Below are 16,931 nucleotides of genomic sequence, written 5' to 3'. Positions count from 1 at the left end.
GCGCTCCCAACCTCCCCCGCGCTCATCAATTAACTTCGGAGGAGTGCGACGAGACTTAGCCATACATTTCAACACACAAAACTCACGGGAAAAACAGAACCCTTTTTCAACTTTTTTTTTTTTTTTAAGATAATACTGACAATAATATTTTCAACTGAAAATAATATTCCAAAATAAATTACTTTTTTTTTATTGTTTGTTGAATGTTGAATTATTTGTAAAATTCCAAATAGGTTTATATTATAATATTCCTTTTATTTTTAAAGCAATTTTAACATTTAGCATTTGAAAGCAAAAGTTTGAAAAGGGATCATTATATTTTCTTTAATAATAAAAAAATATATATTTTTAAAGTAAAGTTTTTGATTTTTTAAAAAAATACTTTGAATTTGATATTGTAATAAAATAAAGGTTGTATGATTTAGAAAAACATGGAAATTAAAATTTTAAATTGAATTTTCATTATGTAAAGAACATATATATTTTTTTAAGTTTTAGAATATATTTATATGATTTAAAAGAAACTAATATTTTCATACCTAAAATGAATGGTTGTTTAAAATGTAGTTTTTTTTTAAAAAATGCATTATGTTCATATAAATTATATTCCAAATAAATAATAATAAATTAAAATCTATTGTATTTTTAATCATTAAAACGTTGTATTTTTAAGTCAAACATTATTTTATTTAGATGTTAATAAAAAATCATTTTAAAACTAAATTTTAAAAAGTTATTGATTTTCATTTTGTAATAAAATAAAAGTATTGTTTTTAACTAAAACACTTGAAAATTGAAAAAAATGAAAATGCAATTCATAAGAACAATAATAATAACAAATTAAAAAAATACATAAAATGTGTATTTTCTGTTGAATTTTGTATTACTCTATTAATTTTATATTACTAATTGGATAAGAAAAAAAATCAAATCTCTTATAATATCCAGTAAGTGTTGAAATGTGAAAGTGTTAACAATAAAAGGTGACATCATTCAGTCAAAGCGCTTCTGTGACAAAAGGGAGATTGCGATGAAATGAGGTGATTAAACGAACGCGATAAGTCACGGATAATAGGGCGGGATGTTTTTCAGGCCCCGAGGCTTCAAAGAGGGTCACTGAGGAAAAGTAGACTGCTGAAAGCGCCCATAAAACCGGAACTGATGAAATAAAAAAATAGAATAAAAAATAAAAAGACTCCTCGCTACACTATGAACAGCTCAAGTTGTGTTTTATGTACTACTTGCGGACAGACCGCTGAAGGCCAACGACGTACAAAGTGGCCCATTTTGTCAGCGTGTTAATATTTACCCCCACCAGGGAGGTTACCGTTTCGAACGTTTTTCACTTCGCATCGTTAGCATTACCAAACATGAGCAGTCATTATAACTTACAAGGCAAGTGTGTTGGTTCCTTGTTAGCATTATTTTTTAGCATTAGCGTTCAGAGTCTGCCGACGGTGGCAATGTGAATTGTTTTGACACTTGTCAAACTTTTTTATTATTATTATTATTATTTTTTTTAAATCAGGGCCGATTTTAAGACTGGTCGAGGAACGATTGGTTGCTCCGGACTGGACGTACCAGAAAGTTTCAGTGGCCTACACAGTCGAAGCTTGGTTCGCTGTCAGCTTTGTTTTTAGCATTTGCGCTCACAGTCCACAGATAACTGAAATGATTGAAGCACTCCCGAATATGACACGCAAATGGAAATGGAGATGATGGAAAATACAGTCCAATCAATATTTGGACAGGTTAACTTAGACGTACATATTGGACTGCGCAAAGAGTCTTCAGCCAGCATTAGCTTTGTGTTTTTAGCAATGCGATAATGATCATGTACATATACGTGGAGTATAATATGTGGAGCGTGTAGCAAAGAGCTCCACCAAGGCTGAACCATCAATAAAAGTGAAAATAATTCATAGCGTTCTAGATTTGTGTTGGTTTGTCCATCTGCTACGCTACATCCTGGTTCACGGAGGACGGAGAACAGACGAGACGAACGAATAGGATCGTTGCTGTTAGACGCTTCCAATGACACCATACTGAGTCACGTGGTCACGGAAATAACGCATCCAGAGGTGCTAAGCCCGATAATAAACTCTCAGGAATAATTCTGGATATTTTGTCAGGAACATTTTATTATATTTTCTTTTTGGAATAGTTTTGAGTGACAGAATATTGACATATTATTTTCGGACTAAAGTGGAACAGCGACAATCCGAACGTACAGTGCGAAAAGTCAAGTCAAGCCACTTAAAGCCCGATTTCAGACAAGATTCCGTAACTTTTGTCGGATACGAGGAACAATTGTTCGCTCCGGCGCGCTACTATACAGTGTGAGCTGTCAAGTACAATTGGAGCATGTTTTCGATGTTAGCTTTGCTTAGCATTAGCATTCAGAGTCCACATAACGTGCTAGTTAATTCTACGGGATTTGCTTCGATAGTCGGAGAACATTCTTGATTATTAGGAAATTGGGAACGATTTCAAGCCCGGTCAAAGAACGACCGCTCAATACCGACCGGCCGTACTTGTGGCGTGCCAGAAATTTGGTCGGCCCGACCAGTGACCTCGTACAAACGACACCTCTTTTGTAGTTAGCTTCTTCTTTGGCGTTAGCATTCAAAATGACGACTTCTTGAAGTGTTTTGACAGTTTGAAACATATGGTAAATGGAAACGGAGATGATGGCAAGACGTGGCATCTGGAAAGCTGACCTTTATGGCGTAGTGGATTTATTCCATCCGGGACAAACACAACCGGGCCACATGTCGCCTTCCTCCAATAAGTTTGACTTTATACTTTATTGTAGGGATGTTCGATACCACCTATTTTCAGACGGATACCAGTACGAGTGTTCACGCCACCAGTCATTTTGATCCATAGAATTTCAATTCACACAATAACAGATCATTGTGAACGCACCGTTCTTTCTTTCTGACGCACATGATGATTCGCCGACGTGTAACGCCAACTACTGGCGAGGAGGACTAACTGGAAGCCTCCACGAGTCCTCGATACTTTGAAATAAGGTCGCTATGGGCCCGATACCGATAGCTGCTATCGCTCCCTTTATTACAGTATTGATTTAGACCATATCGTGGTCGTTAAAAACAAGATCAAGTGCTTTAATGTGGACTCTTTCAATTTTAGCGAGCTCTCCACGTTTTACTTTCGCATTTTCAGTCCGGCAAAAGACTTTTGTGTGTGCGTGTGCGGCACAAAGTGGTAACGCTTCACACAGTCACGAAAGGAGAGGATGGCGGGAAGTGTCGAGGATGACTCGAATATAAATAGTGAGAGCGTGTGGTCAGATCGAAGCGATAGTGTCGCATAAAAGGAAGCGAGGAAGGCTTCCTCATCGCGCTTTCATTTGGACAAGTTGCGTTTCCTCGTGCCGGTGAGGCAAACGTCTCGTTGGCTTTCGTCGGTTTTGTTTTTTTCCGCCATCCCGGCCCGCGGACCCGTCGTCGACGGGCGCGAGTGTAAATATTTGACGAGTCACATATGCAATGAGCGACATGGAGAAGTGGCCTGGGACTCGCAGAGATCCTGCAAAAAAAAAAAACCTCTCTCGCTCTTTACTTGCTCTCTTTTCGCTCAGATCTCACTCTCTTCTTCCTTTCTCAGTCTCTTTTCGCTTGCTCTGGAACAATTTCCTTCTTCTCTCTCTATTCTCTCTCACTCTCTTTTCTGTCTTTTTGCTCACTCGCTTCTCTCTTTTTTCCTCTCCCTTTGTCTTTCTTTTGCCACTCTCTCTTTTCTCCTGCTCTCTGTTCTAGTTCCCTTTTTTTCTGTCTCTCTCTTTTCATTCTCTGTGTATTTTCTCTCACGCTCCCTCTCTCTTTCCTTTCTGTCACATCTCCACCTCTCTACTGTCTCTGACGCTCCTCCGACAGCGCGAAAGGGGCTTCAGCGTATGTCGATCATAACAGCGTAACCGGATTTACCCATTTTGCAATTTCTTGGCGTTGTCTTATTGCCACGTGGATGTTTGCGAATAGGAGTCCGCACGATACAATACCGATATTCGTGTAAAACAATAAACAAATGAAAACATTGGGCGATATTAAAGGAATCAGACGGCGTGTGTGCGTTTTGTTTACAAGGTGGCGCGTGCATACACGAGACTTACGGCGGCAGTAATCAGACTTTGCAGCTAAGTACATTAGCGAGCGCTAACGGAGGCGCTTTTATTCAGATGTTTTATTGCACCACTTGGACCAAAGTACGAAAAACTGCCAACACACAACAGGAAGAGAACGTCCGTGCGTCCGTGCGCGAGATCCTATCAAATGGAGACCGTCTTGCTGATATACTTTTCCTTAGATTAGCTTCACAATTGCCGCTTGATCAAATTTTCCACATTTCTATAGCGGATCTAAAAAGTCGACGCACCCCCTGGCCAAATGCCAGTCTTTTTTCTTATATATATTAAAGAAAGAAAAAGAGAGACCAAGATAATTCCTTTCAAAATTGTTTCCACCATTAGATCTAGAGATAGAGATATAGATATAGATATTAGGTGTGGTTTATCATCTCAATGCCAAAGAGGAAAAAGAGAAATGAAGGAAAAAGAAGAAACACTAAACTGCGTTCTGTTTCTCCTTTCTGTTGCCAAAGCTTGATTTTCTCTCTCTCCCTCTTCCCTCGCTGTTTTTTTTTCCTCTCTTCACCTCTTCTGTCTCTCTCACAACCTCTTTTCTGTCACTCCCTCTCATATCTGTCACCCTCTTTCTTTCCCCCTCTTGCTTATTCTCTCTTCCCCCCCCCCCCCCCCCTCACTCATTCCTCCTTCTGTTCTCACCCTTTTTCCTCACTCGACTTTTCTCGCTCCCTCTTTCTCCCTCTCTAGCCCTCTTCTTTCGCTCACTCTCTCCTTCCCCCACTTTCTTTTCCCCTCTACTTTCTCTCCGTTTTATCTTTTTTCCTCGCTCTCTTTCCCTCCATGTTCCTTTGCTTTTGATTAGCTTTAGAACGGTCACGTGATCGCCATTTCATTTTTCTCAAGCGACAACAGCAGCGCTCTCTATGCCAAACGAGGAAGCACAGAAAGCAATGCGAAAGAACGGAGAAATCTGAAGTTTGCGTTTTCTTGGATTGTTTTGCTCTCAAGTGTCAAAATTTGAATGCGAGTCACGGCAACGGATTTACCAAAAATAAATACAAAATTAAAAAAGGAATGGAATCGGATGCCTTCAGATCAGAATCAAGCCTTTTGTAAATGTGGAGGAAAATGTGATACATATTAGCGGTCTGCAAACGATTGTATAAAGGCCAATTTTCCATCATTTGTCCACTTTAAATGTGAATCGGGCACTCGGCCCTGCGGTGTCTTTTCGCTTTTCGCTGTTGAGGAAAGCGTGCGGAGCGTGACAAGGAAGCGGCGGCTTTTTAGGAATTCCACTCGAGGAAAAAGCATTCGGCGACTCACCTCTGGCCGACAGCTTTTTGGTGTTGATGATCTTGGCGGCGTACTCCTGCCCCGTGGACTTTTTCACGCAGCGCCGCACCACGGAGAAGGCGCCCCTGGAGGCGAGAAATCGACAACGGAAGTTTCACCTAACCAACAGAACTACGACGCCACCACGGAAGAGTGTTCGTGAACTGCAAAAGGGGTGCGATTGTAACTTTAGAACCAGAAGCCGACACTGGAAGGTGAAGTTTGACACTCGTCAAGTTATGACGATGGGGAGAGTTTGACCCTGGAACAGACCAACTGACGTTACATTATTTCCTATGGGGAAATTGTACCTATTTTCTTTCCCCAGTGGTTAAATTATTTAGTGGCGATCTTTTTACACTTGCACAACAGTTGAGAACATAAAAATGGCGCATGTGCATTTTATAATGGGGACATGGGAAGAGTTTGACCCTGCCACAGATGAATCGACTTTACAGTATTTCCTATGAGGAAAGAAAAAAAAAAAGTCAACGAGGTGTCACTGAACGCCTCGCGCGTTTCACTCCCTGGCTTCATGAGCAAACTGGCGGTCAACAGGAGAAGACTGCACAACAAGTAGTCGCTTCCGCTGGCCTGCTCGCATTTGAAGGCACGCGGCGGCCGCCGCCGCTAATGGAGGTGCGGAGAGATTAAGACAGCAGCTTTGCAGCCTCGTCGTCGTTTGTGTGGTCATCGCGCGCGCGCGCACACACACACACACACACAAAATGGGTGCAGCAGAAGGGTCGTGCTATACCAAAAAAAAAAAAAAAAAAAAAAAAAAAAAAAGTGCAGTCCTGCATGCAAAACGGAATAAGGTATCAGTGCACCAAAACAGCATGGTGCATGTGTGCAGGAGAGAGGATGCCAGCAGGCTGTGCGCCCCCCCCGATGGGGGTCCTGGAAGAGGGGTGGTGTGGGGCTTCGCCACCAAGTTTCAGAAGCCCAACATGGCGCAATGCACCTCGAAACGCCACGATTGGGGATTAAAGAGCAGGCGACACTCAACGAGATGGAGCACAGAGCAGACAGAGAGAGTGGGGGGGGTAAAGGAAGGGGTCGCTTACTTCCCGAGTTCCTCGTAGAGCTGGTATTCATCCGTGAAGCGGGTTGAGGTGAGCAGCGTGGCCATGTTGGAGGGGACAAGGGGGGGGATCGTGAAGGCTGGCCGCGGAGAGGTAAACGCCACAGAAGAGCCTTGAGCTCCGCGCGGAGGGGGCGGGGCGAGGAGCCGGAGCAGACCGAGATCGTCTATTGGCGCGAAGAAGCTCTGGTGTGGACAAACCACGGTCCGGGGGCCATTTGCCACCCCCCTTTCAGCAGTCCGTAGCCAAAATGCTAATTTAAAACAAATAATAAAAGAGGTGGAGTTGGGCAGCGTAAAAACTGTTGGCATTGAAACGAATGGGTTCATTCTTTTTTTTATTTTATTTTTTTGACATAGGTTACTGTAGAGCTGTGGGGTTCTCAACTGTTGTCACCCTGGGACCTACATTTCCCCATTATGCCGACTCACATTTGTTATTCAAGTTAAAAAAAATATCCAATGAAAAATCTAAAAAAAAAACTCCAAAGTCTGTCAGTTGTGTCTCAAGACATAACTGTATTATTATTTGTTAGAAAATTATAATTTTATGCAAACAGGAAGGGGCTCAGGGTTGATCCCTGATGCAGTCCCACCTCCACCTTAAATTCGTCTGTCACACCTACAGCACACTTCACCGCTATTCTGCTGCCCTCGTACATGTCCTGTATTATTCTCACATACTTCTCTGCCACTCCAGACATCCGCATGTAGTACCACAGTTCCTCTCTGGGTACTCTGTCAGAGGCTTTCTCTAGATCAACAAAGACTCAATGTAGCTCCTTCTGACCTTCTCTGGACTTTTCCCATCAACATCCTCAAGGCCAATAATGCAGCTGTGGTACTCTTTCTAGGCATGAAACCATACTGTTGCTCGCAAATACTCACTTCTGTCCCGAGTCTAGCCTCCACGACTCTTGTCCATAACTTCATTGTGTGGCTCATCAACTTTATTCCTCTATAGTTGCCACACCTCTGCACATCACCCTTGTTCTTAAAAATGGGCACCAGCACACCTTTCCTCCATTCCTCAGGCAACTTCGCACGCGCTAGAATTCTATTGAACAAGCTGGTCAAAAACTCCACAGCCACCTCTCCTAGATGCTTCCATACCTCCACAGGAATGTCATCAGGACCAACTGCCTTTCTAACTTCCCCCTTACTAATCATTGCCACTTCCTGGTCCACCACACTTGCCTCTTTTACTCTCCCTTCTCTCTAATTTTCCTCATTCATCAACTCCTCGAAGTATTCTTGCCATCTAGCTAGCACACTGCTGGCACCAGGCAACATATTTCCATCTCCATCCTTAATCACCCTAACCTGCTGCACATCCTTCCCATCTCTATCCCTCGGTCTGGCCAGCCTGTACAGATCCTTTTCTCCTTCTTCAGTGTCCAACCTGCCATACATGTCATCATATGCTTCTTGTTTGGCCTTTGCCACCTCTACCTTTGCCCTGTGTCGCATCTCAATGTATTCCTTTCGCCTCTCCTCAGTCCTCTCAGTGTCCCACTTCTTCTTAGCGAACCTTTTTCCTTGTACGCTTTCCTGTACTGTAAGGTTCCACCACCAAGTCCCCTTCTCTCCTTTCCTGCCAGAAGATACACCAAGTACTCTCCTGCCTGCCTCTCCGATCACCTTGGCTGCAGTGGCCCTGTCTTCTGGAAGCTCCTCCTGTCCTGCCCCTAAACTTCTAACCTTACTGCCTTTCCACCCGGTCTCCTGGACACACACTCAATCAACCTTTCTCCTCATCATCATGTCAACCAACTACGGAGATTTTCCTGTCATAGTCCCAACATTCAAAGTCCTCGCATTCAGTTCTAGGCTCTGTGCGTTCCTCTTCTCTTTCTGCCGAAGAACCCGCTTTCCACCTCTTCTTCTTCCTCGACTTCGACCCACAGTAGCTGAATTTCCAACGGTGCCCCGCAGGTTGACGGCTTCGGTGGCGGACGTTGTTAACCCCGGGCCGCGACCGATCCGGTATGGAATTCTTTGGAAGAACGCTCATATTTGTTTGGCAATGTTTTAAGCCGGACGCCCTTCCTGACGCAACCCTCTGCGTTTATCCGGTCTTGGGACCGGCCTACAGTTTGCACTGGCTTGTGCCCCCCATAGGGCTGCATTTATCTGAAAAATAAAATAATAATCAATAAAAAAAATAACAAGAAATATATTCAAATGTAAGTTCTAGATTAGCATGAATGATTTCAGAGTCTGATCGTGTGTTCTTATCAAGCATTTCTGCTAAGGTAAAGAAAATAATTGTCAGAGTAAGACCTCTCTATCAGAGCTCATCTATGACCGTAGTAGTGTAATTCCATGGTTTCCAACGCGCAGCAGCTCCAGGGTCAGTTTGAGCCTCGCTACTCTCGTCTCAACACAAACAAATCTGACTCGACATCAGCTGATGTAGACGGCGTCCTCCTTTCAACGAGCTGAGATGAATGCCGCAATATTTTCATGTTTTTGCTGCACTGACACCAAGCCAAGACCCGCTGAATAATGCGGGATGCTTTCAGTTTGCTCTCTTGTCAAGCATTTGAATGCCGTGTGCACAAGTAAGAAAGGAGGACATAATCATAAGCAACGATTTACAGCCATAAAAAAAAACATCACCAGGAGACTGAAAATCGGGATAGTGTAAGGCCCTCTTGATAGTCCACTGCTGCCAAGTACAGTACATTAGCGCTGGAACTAGCTCGTTACACTCCGAAATGTCGCAATAACCCCGTAATGACGCAGCCGTTGTGCTAATTTATGTCTCGGCTTAAACGCCCGGCCGCTGTAGCGTCACACCGCATTAGCGTCACCCCGAAGGCTGTGTGACACGCTAAACAAGCCGGGCCTCCCTCCCTGTGATCACTTGTACCCATCTGCCTCTTTTTGTACGCTTCATTCTTCACGCTAAATTATGAGCAAAAAAAGAAAAAGAAAAAAAAAAGGTGCCTATGGTCACCTGTTTGATTCAGTGTGCAACCGAATCGTCATCAGCATGTGTCAATGTCGATTATTTCGCTTCTTGGTGAATGTCTTGTCGGAAATATTTCATTTTAGATAACCGTGGCAGGTAATTTAACCGAGGACCAACAAAAGTGGCTCATCGGACAGTACAAGGTGATAGAGAATGCTGAAAAGTATTCGATACGCCTTGCTTCTCACGCAATGGACTATTCCATTTTCTCGCCGTGCAGGCTTGATTCAGCCGCGGGGGATGTCGTCGAGATGGAAGTACAGAGTGACACGACCGACGCTTTTCAACTGTATATATTTTTTGATGTTCTCATCGATTACGATGAAAACGTCGAGACGATTCACTTGTTCGATAATAACTCTTCGGAAAGATTTGAAGGCCTTTATCTCGCTTCGGCGTTTGGGAAAATGTTCTCAAACGAACACTTTTTAGTTGATGATCAAGGCGAACTCGTTCCCTGACGGGCCGAAGACCACAAGTACACCTCGGGGGGGGGGGTCGCAATCTAGTGGTTCGAAAGCTCCTCCCCTGAAGCGCTTCGGTAGCAGCCTTCGATGACACGATGTAACAGTAAGAGCAGTGTTGCCGAGGCCAAAGGGGAATGAGTCACTCAGCAAGAATGTTTGCCGTTCAGACGCTTTTTTCCTCTTTCCTTTCTGACCGCTGACAGCGCGAAAGGCTCCGCGCCCGGTTGATGTGTCCTCAGTAAAGCCGCACGAGAGGGCGGTCGAAAGCGTAGAAAAACGCTCGCAGCGCCAACTATACAAGCACAATTTGCGAAAATAGATTTGGAAAACATGTAGGAATTGTCGTCTCTGTGGCAGAGCGACATAAAAACCCACACATTTGTTCCTGTAGTGACAAAAAAAAAAAAAAAACACAGAAAATGGTTTTTTTCACCCCAGAATCATTTATTTTTCATAAATATAAATAAATGGGCTCATCAAAATAGTATCAAATAAATACGAATCATGCGTTGTGTATATTGTATAATTAATATACATTTCAAATTATCCATTATTTTAAATTGTCAACACTTTTTTTTTTAAATAATACAATTGTTTGTCCCTCCGGAACGTTTCTCCCATACATTGAATTCATATTTAATGTGTATATTTCAGGCTTAGGTAGCTTTCCAATTTTGCTGAAAAATCATCCTAAAGATGTCTCCAATTTCCATAGCAGCTCTTTGTGAGGGCGATGACGTTTGATGTTTCAAAGACCGCCCGAGGAATGAACTGAGCATTATGATCTTCGTAACGCTGGATCTCATCATAGTGGGCAACATAGTTGGCATGTGGACTCCCCCACTGAGTATCGTGACGTGCCCTTTTATTGTGAGTTCCAAGGAGCCGCTGAGAACTTCGAATGGTCCAGCTCCATTTTTTTTTTTTTTTGCCATTTTGGAATATCCCTCAAAATCAAGGCTCAGCTCCAATTTTGACCTATAAGGGACAGTCGATTATTGCGCTCAGCACTTTTCCTGATGCAACATCCCATAATGTGAGGCCCAGAGATTGATATAAGGCTCAGAAAGTAAGTCATGCTTTTTTTTTTTTTTTTTTTTGGGGGGGGGGGGGGGGCAGTGCATAGTGCAATTGAATGTTAGTTATCATCTTTCATGAACCATATCGATATACTTGATGGATGTTTGGGCTCAGAGCACTATTTTACTAAATTCCCTTCCCGATACTATTTTGTTTCTTTTCTTTGTGGCATAGCGAGCAAAAGGCACAGTTAAGTTCAAATGAGCGTCAGCCAACAATGGATGCGACAGCTCCCGCCCACGTACTTGATGTAATCGTGTCTGTGTGCCCGCCTGTGTGCGTGTGTGTGTGTGTGTGTGTGTGTGTGTGTGTGTGTGATGTGATGTGTGGGCACGCGTTTGTGTGTCACCTCCTTGGTGATTGATAGCATGTGACGCTGCTTTATTTCCACAGGCCATCCGCAGCAGACTGGAAGAGGCTCGCGTGGGCATCCCACTCGAAAGTCTCAGCCGGTCACGTTTTTTGTTTTTGGTGTTTTTTTTCTTCTCCTTCAAAACAGGGCAATGAACAAGTTTTGGTGAATTAGAATCACTTCAGAACGAAAAGCAACGTAACAATATTTTAGTATTGCGGTTGCAGCAGTGCAGAAATATTATATGTTGATATTGCTGAATATGAGAAACAATATGATGCAGTACGCCAACCACAATAATAAACAATGGTCAATTGCAACATATCATTATTGTCTTTGGATTTAAAAAGAATTTCCAAATGAAATAAAACTTTGGAAAAAAAAAAAGTAAAAAAAATAATATAATAATAATTGGCATTGAAGCATTCAAAGAATTGCACTTTTTTAATGTCCAACAGGGGGCACTCTGGGGGAAAAAAGACAATTGATTTCTGCTAAATAAACATTTTCAAGGCTAAAAAGTGGTTTTAAGACTGTTCTATGCGCTACAATGTGTATACAATGCAGTATATAAACATACAGTACACCAAATATATACTACATATACGTACCAGGCTATAACTCGAATAAAAATGGCGCTTCAAATCAAATGGTTGAGGTGGTTACAAAGAAGGGTATTGGAAAGTCAAAAGAAAATGTACTGAATTGTCAGCACATATCTCAATTATTTAAGCGTGCGTCATGGATCTGCGCGCGAGACGCACCAGAGCGAGTAGGACGAGGAGACGTCGGGGAATGGGAGAGAGGGTCGCTGAGGGACTGATGGTGGGACGCTGACGGGGGGGAGTTGACCACAAGCGGCCCATGAGGACAGCTGAATATTCGTGACCAATCCAGGCGGCTTATATTGGCGGCGCCACGCAAATGTACGCAAGTGGCCTCGTTATATGGCGGTTGGAGCTCAGATAAGTGTATAATATCCTAAGGACAGAAAAGAAGGTGACGTTTGGCAAAAATATTCCCCCCCCCAAAAAAAAAGAGGCCTGAGGGTGTCTTCTTGTCATCTTGGGGTCTACATGGACAACACAGTCACCCTGAAAGCATTTCTTCATCCTTCTTCTTATTTTGTACCAGAAATGTAAAGACTTTTAAGCAGACTTGAGTCATAAATACATGTTGAAAGACGTTTTCATTGGCTGTGTCCATGCGGCGTACGCGGAGGAGCATACGGAGATTTGCTGAACGTCGCTTGTCACGAAGACACCATCCGGGCGAGAAATGCTCTCATGCAGACTCTTGCGATTTCAGTTAGCTCTGGATTTTTAACCCTTATTTAACACTTGTGTAACTAATCAACGAACTAATTAACTAAATAACTGCTCCGAAAGAACGGTATTGGTTATTAATGTTATGTAATCTTGCTAACTAACCAAGAGGTTGTTTTTTGCATCGTCTTGCTATCTACCGACAACCAACCAACCAAGACATTTTTGGACCGTAATCTTGCTCACTACCTATCTACCAACCTATACAGTCTTGCTCACCAACTAACTAACTAACTAGCACAACGCCTTGCCGTCGTTAGAAGAACACGGCATTGTTTTGCAGGCGTGACCTCACCTTTTTAAAGAGCGCTTTTATTTTGCATAATTTGCATTGCTTGACTTTCGTCCCGCGGTCCCTCCTGCCGGCCCCCTCTCCGTCTTGCCCCTCTTTGCCCTCCAGTCCCAGCCAGGGTCCCCAAACCCCGCCGCGCAGCTGGGGGTCCGCCACGGGGTCGTCGGGCGGGTTTCTCGGCACCACCGCGGTCCGGTTGTACTCCGCCAGCCTGGCCAGGAGATGCTTGACGATCTCCGGACGGGCTCGGGCCACGTCGCGCCTCTCGTAAGGGTCGGAGGAGACGTCGAACAGCCATACCGACTTGCCCACCTCGTTGCGCGCCTTCTCCAGTCCCTGCCGGCGCTGCGGACCGTCGGCGAAGGCCCGCGGCGGCGTCCAGTCGCCGTCGCCCACGTTTCCCGTCAGCAGCTTCCAGTCCCCGGCCCGGATGGCCGCCCTCACCGCCGTGTCCCAGATCCCGAAGCCGTTGAGCACCAAGGCCTTGTCGTAGGGCTCCCCGGGTTTCCTGGAGACCGGGTCGATGTTGAACAGGATTTCCGTGCGAGGGGAGGGGAGCCCCTCGCTGATGGCGCCCCAAACGTCGTGACCGTCCAGGTCCCGGCGGGATTGCGGGACGCCGGCCAGGCCCAGCAACGTCGGGTACCAATCGGAGACGTGGATGAGCGCCTTGCTGACCACGCCTTTGGTCTTCAGGAGGGGACTGTGGACGAAGCCCACCGCCCGAACGCCTCCCTCCCAGTACGTCCCCTTGCCGCCCCGGAGCGGCCAGTTGCTTCCGCCGGACAGCGGCTGCCCTCCGTTATCGGAGGAGTAGATCACAACCGAGTTTTCGTAAAGACCGCCGGCTTTTAGCTGGTGGACCACTTGACCGACGCCGTGGTCCAAGCAGCTGAGCATGGCCGCGTAGTGGCGCCGGACGCGATTGCTCTGCGACGAGTACAAGTCCAGGAAGCGCTCAGGTGCCTGCAGTGGGGTGTGGGCGGCCTGTAGGGAAAGGTAGAGGAAGAGAGGCGTGCCGGGGTCGTGGCTTTTCAAGATCCGCTTCACTCTGTTTGGGAAGAAAGGAGGGGACGAGTCGGAACATGAGGGTTTCAAAAAACTTTCCCCCAAAAGGCTTCCTAAGGGCCGTTTACCCAACTCTTATTGAGCCGAGGCACATATGCAATTCGACCTTTGACATCCATGCCGTCAGTCAGAGGGTGTTCAAATTAGCCTGGGAATCAATGGACTGTAGTCATGTTTCCTTAACCTTATCACCATCTACTGGAACTGGCGTGCGTCTTACATCCTTTTCAGTCCATTCTGCAGATGTAGAAGGAACTTTTCAAAAACGCAAAGGAAAAAGAAGCTCCCTCGCCGGTAATTACATTTGAGGCAAGCAGACTTTTAAAAAATATATAATTATTTTTTTTTTTTAATACGACAACACTTGTTTGATTGAAGACACAACGTCATTCTCTTGAGTTGGTGTTTTACATCAAGCGTCAAGTGGGAGTGCCAAGGAACACATTTTTATGGTACAGACGCACAGTATCGGCGCCGATGCGGCACAGTCGCTAATGTGGTAGAAACTGCGACCCTCACCTGTTAACGTACAGCAGAGTGGAGTAATTTCCCGTCATCTCCCACGCCGGCCTGTCTCCGTCATGCAGGTCAAATCCGCAAGCTTCGGCATTGTCGCAGCTCTGATAGGAGAAGTGATCTCCGCTACCGGTGAGCGTGCCCAGGAAGCTGCCGAAGCCTCGTCCCGTGGGTAAGCAGCCGGGCCTGCAGAAGCCCAGGTGCCATTTCCCCACCATGTGCGTGGCGTAACCCGCCTCGGACAGGCGCTCGGGCAGGGTGGGGAACTCCGAGGGGAGGCAGAGGGGTTGACGTGGACGGATGATTGAATGCTGCAGGCCCGTGTGAATTTGGTAGCTGACCAGAAAACAAACAAACAAACAAACAAACAAACAAACAAAAGCTTGGTGAGATGCCTTTAAGAAAGTATCATTCAAGTATATTTCACACAAGGGTTATGGGACATTTATGATTTGTAGGTGTCACAAACAGTGCTTTGATATGCAGCTATTTTTTTTTAGATGTTTTTCTTAAAAATATATATATTTTTTCAAATATACGTTATATAGGAAATGAAATAACACATATTAGACTATAAAAATACGTCAAAACAAACCATGAAAACAATTCTATAAAATACAACAAATTTGGTCACAAATTCAACGTCAAATTTGATACTTTGTTGCGAGTGCAACAACATATAACACTTTTTATATATTTTTATGGAATATATTCAAATGCACAAAAACGATCTAAAAATGATTGTTTTGTTATAAAGCAAATACTCAAAATTGATATGAAAAAATGAAACACATCTCCATGAAAATAACATGAAAATAATCCAATAAAATAATAAAAATATATAAATAAAGGAAAAAACACCAAATGAACTAAGTTGTGTAAAATAATTCAATTTTCAAATTTATGATACATTTTGCTCCAAATGATATATTGTGTAAGAGTACAAATATTTATATATACACAGATATACATATATATACGCTACATATATACATATGTACATAAATAACTTTCAAAAAACACATAAAAAAGTTTAAAAAAATATATATTAAAAAAAAAAAAATCTATAAAGTTCAGTAAAATATTTTAAAAAAGGTTTAGAAAACTCCAAATATGAAACTTCCCGTTTTTGTTGTTGTTTTTTTTCCCTCAAGTATCCGGTTCTTAAAAGTTTACAATTGTGACGTGGATGCTAGTTTGTTAGCACGTCTGTGGTGTTTTACATTGCGTGTTAGCATTAGCTTAGCTGACTTTCGTAACGCAAATGTATGTGCTTTGGTTAAACATAAATAAATAACTCTTTTCTCTTTGTCTTATGTTTCATTTTCCAGTAAACTTTAAGTGGGAGGGGCAATAAAAAAAAACTCGAAAGTCGGGTCACTCGTAAGTCGAGGTGCCACTGTACTGCGGAAGCGTCGTATATTCCCAAACGAAAGGGTCGCTCACCGTCCTGTCATGAGTTGACTCCGAGAGGGCGAGCAGATGGGTTGAACGTAATAATTTTCCAGCTTCACCCCCTCTGCCGCCAGCCGATCCAACACGGGCGTGCGGATGTCCGAGTCGTGGAAGCCCACGTCGCCGTAACCTTGGTCGTCCGTCATGATGAAGATCAGATGCGGCGCCTTTCCCGGGCCGGGCCTCGGGGCTTCGCTTCGGCAGCCGCGGAGCCAAAGACCCAGGAGTAAAAAAACACGGCAGACGCTTCTCTTCATCGCCACCTCTGGAACCCAATCCATTCAACAGTAACTCGACAACCAGAAAACAGAAAACGCGGGGGTCTGGAAGTCTTATTTGTCCATTTTTGGGAGGGCGAGAGCGGGTTAAGTTGGTTTCTGGAGTCGCCCAGGGTGGAAAATGCAGAGAAGAATCCGATTTCAGATTTGGATGAAAAGAACCATCTTTGCAGTACCTTATGACATTCCACCGGGGCCTTTGGGCGCCTCGCACCTTGGCTGGAAACACGCACACACGCACACGTAACTACATGAACAGAGGGTCTTATACAAACCAGGACATTTGAAAATCCATCCCCTCAGTGTTACAAAAACAGCTAATGCAGTGTTGTTACAGTAAAACAATTGTTTTAAATAAAACTTAAAAATACATCTTTTTCCCCATCAAAAAAGAAAACAAAATTTGAAGATTCATGTACATTTTTTTCCTTTTTTAACTTTTTATACATTTTTTTTTGTTCTTTTACTACAACAGTTGAATCAGTGAATTTACTTTTACCAGATTTTTTATTTTTATTTTGTTCTATTTCTACTGCAACACAGAATGTGACTACTTATGTCACCCTTGGTGAATGGGGCCAGAGATTAAAT

At 43.9% G+C, this 16,931-nt stretch overlaps 2 protein-coding genes across 11 annotated transcripts in view; both read right to left on the bottom strand.

Moving 5' to 3' along the window:
* camk2g2 (calcium/calmodulin-dependent protein kinase (CaM kinase) II gamma 2) overlaps positions 1-6,638 on the bottom strand; it is a 31,831-nt gene extending 25,193 nt beyond the window's left edge. For all 10 annotated transcript variants that reach the window (XM_061691068.1, XM_061691062.1, XM_061691063.1 and 7 more), the window contains exons 1-2: positions 6,514-6,638; positions 5,438-5,532 (exon numbers count right to left, since the gene is read on the bottom strand). In XM_061691068.1, coding sequence (XP_061547052.1) covers positions 5,438-5,532; positions 6,514-6,578 — 160 coding nt within the window. In that variant the 5' untranslated portion in view covers positions 6,579-6,638. The remainder of the gene's footprint in view (positions 1-5,437; positions 5,533-6,513) is intronic.
* A 6,349-nt stretch (positions 6,639-12,987) lies between these two features.
* Positions 12,988-16,319, bottom strand: si:dkey-174i8.1 (arylsulfatase I). The gene is made up of 3 exons (XM_061691057.1): positions 16,054-16,319; positions 14,611-14,943; positions 12,988-14,074 (listed from the first exon to the last, which is right to left on the bottom strand). The coding sequence occupies exons 1-3, from the start codon at positions 16,317-16,319 to the stop codon at positions 12,988-12,990; spliced, it is 1,686 nt and encodes a 561-aa protein (XP_061547041.1).
* Positions 16,320-16,931: the final 612 nt, after the last annotated feature.

Source organism: Phycodurus eques, chromosome 11, assembly GCF_024500275.1.
Source record: "Phycodurus eques isolate BA_2022a chromosome 11, UOR_Pequ_1.1, whole genome shotgun sequence".
Taxonomy (NCBI): Eukaryota; Metazoa; Chordata; class Actinopteri; order Syngnathiformes; family Syngnathidae; genus Phycodurus; species Phycodurus eques.
Note: the sequence above shows the minus strand (reverse complement) of the source record. Positions and strands in the feature narration are given on the sequence as shown.

What these genes read in the sequence shown, in the direction of transcription:
- si:dkey-174i8.1 (XM_061691057.1), bottom strand. Translation starts at nt 16,319, where the DNA reads ATGAAGAGAAGCGTCTGCCGTGTTTTTTTACTCCTGGGTCTTTGGCTC. An exon ending in AGTCAACTCATGACAGGACG is followed by an intron (nt 14,944 to 16,053) that starts GTGAGCGACCCT and finishes TTTTCTGGTCAG; the next exon opens with CTACCAAATTCACACGGGCC. An exon ending in ACTCTGCTGTACGTTAACAG is followed by an intron (nt 14,075 to 14,610) that starts GTGAGGGTCGCA and finishes CTTCCCAAACAG; the next exon opens with AGTGAAGCGGATCTTGAAAA.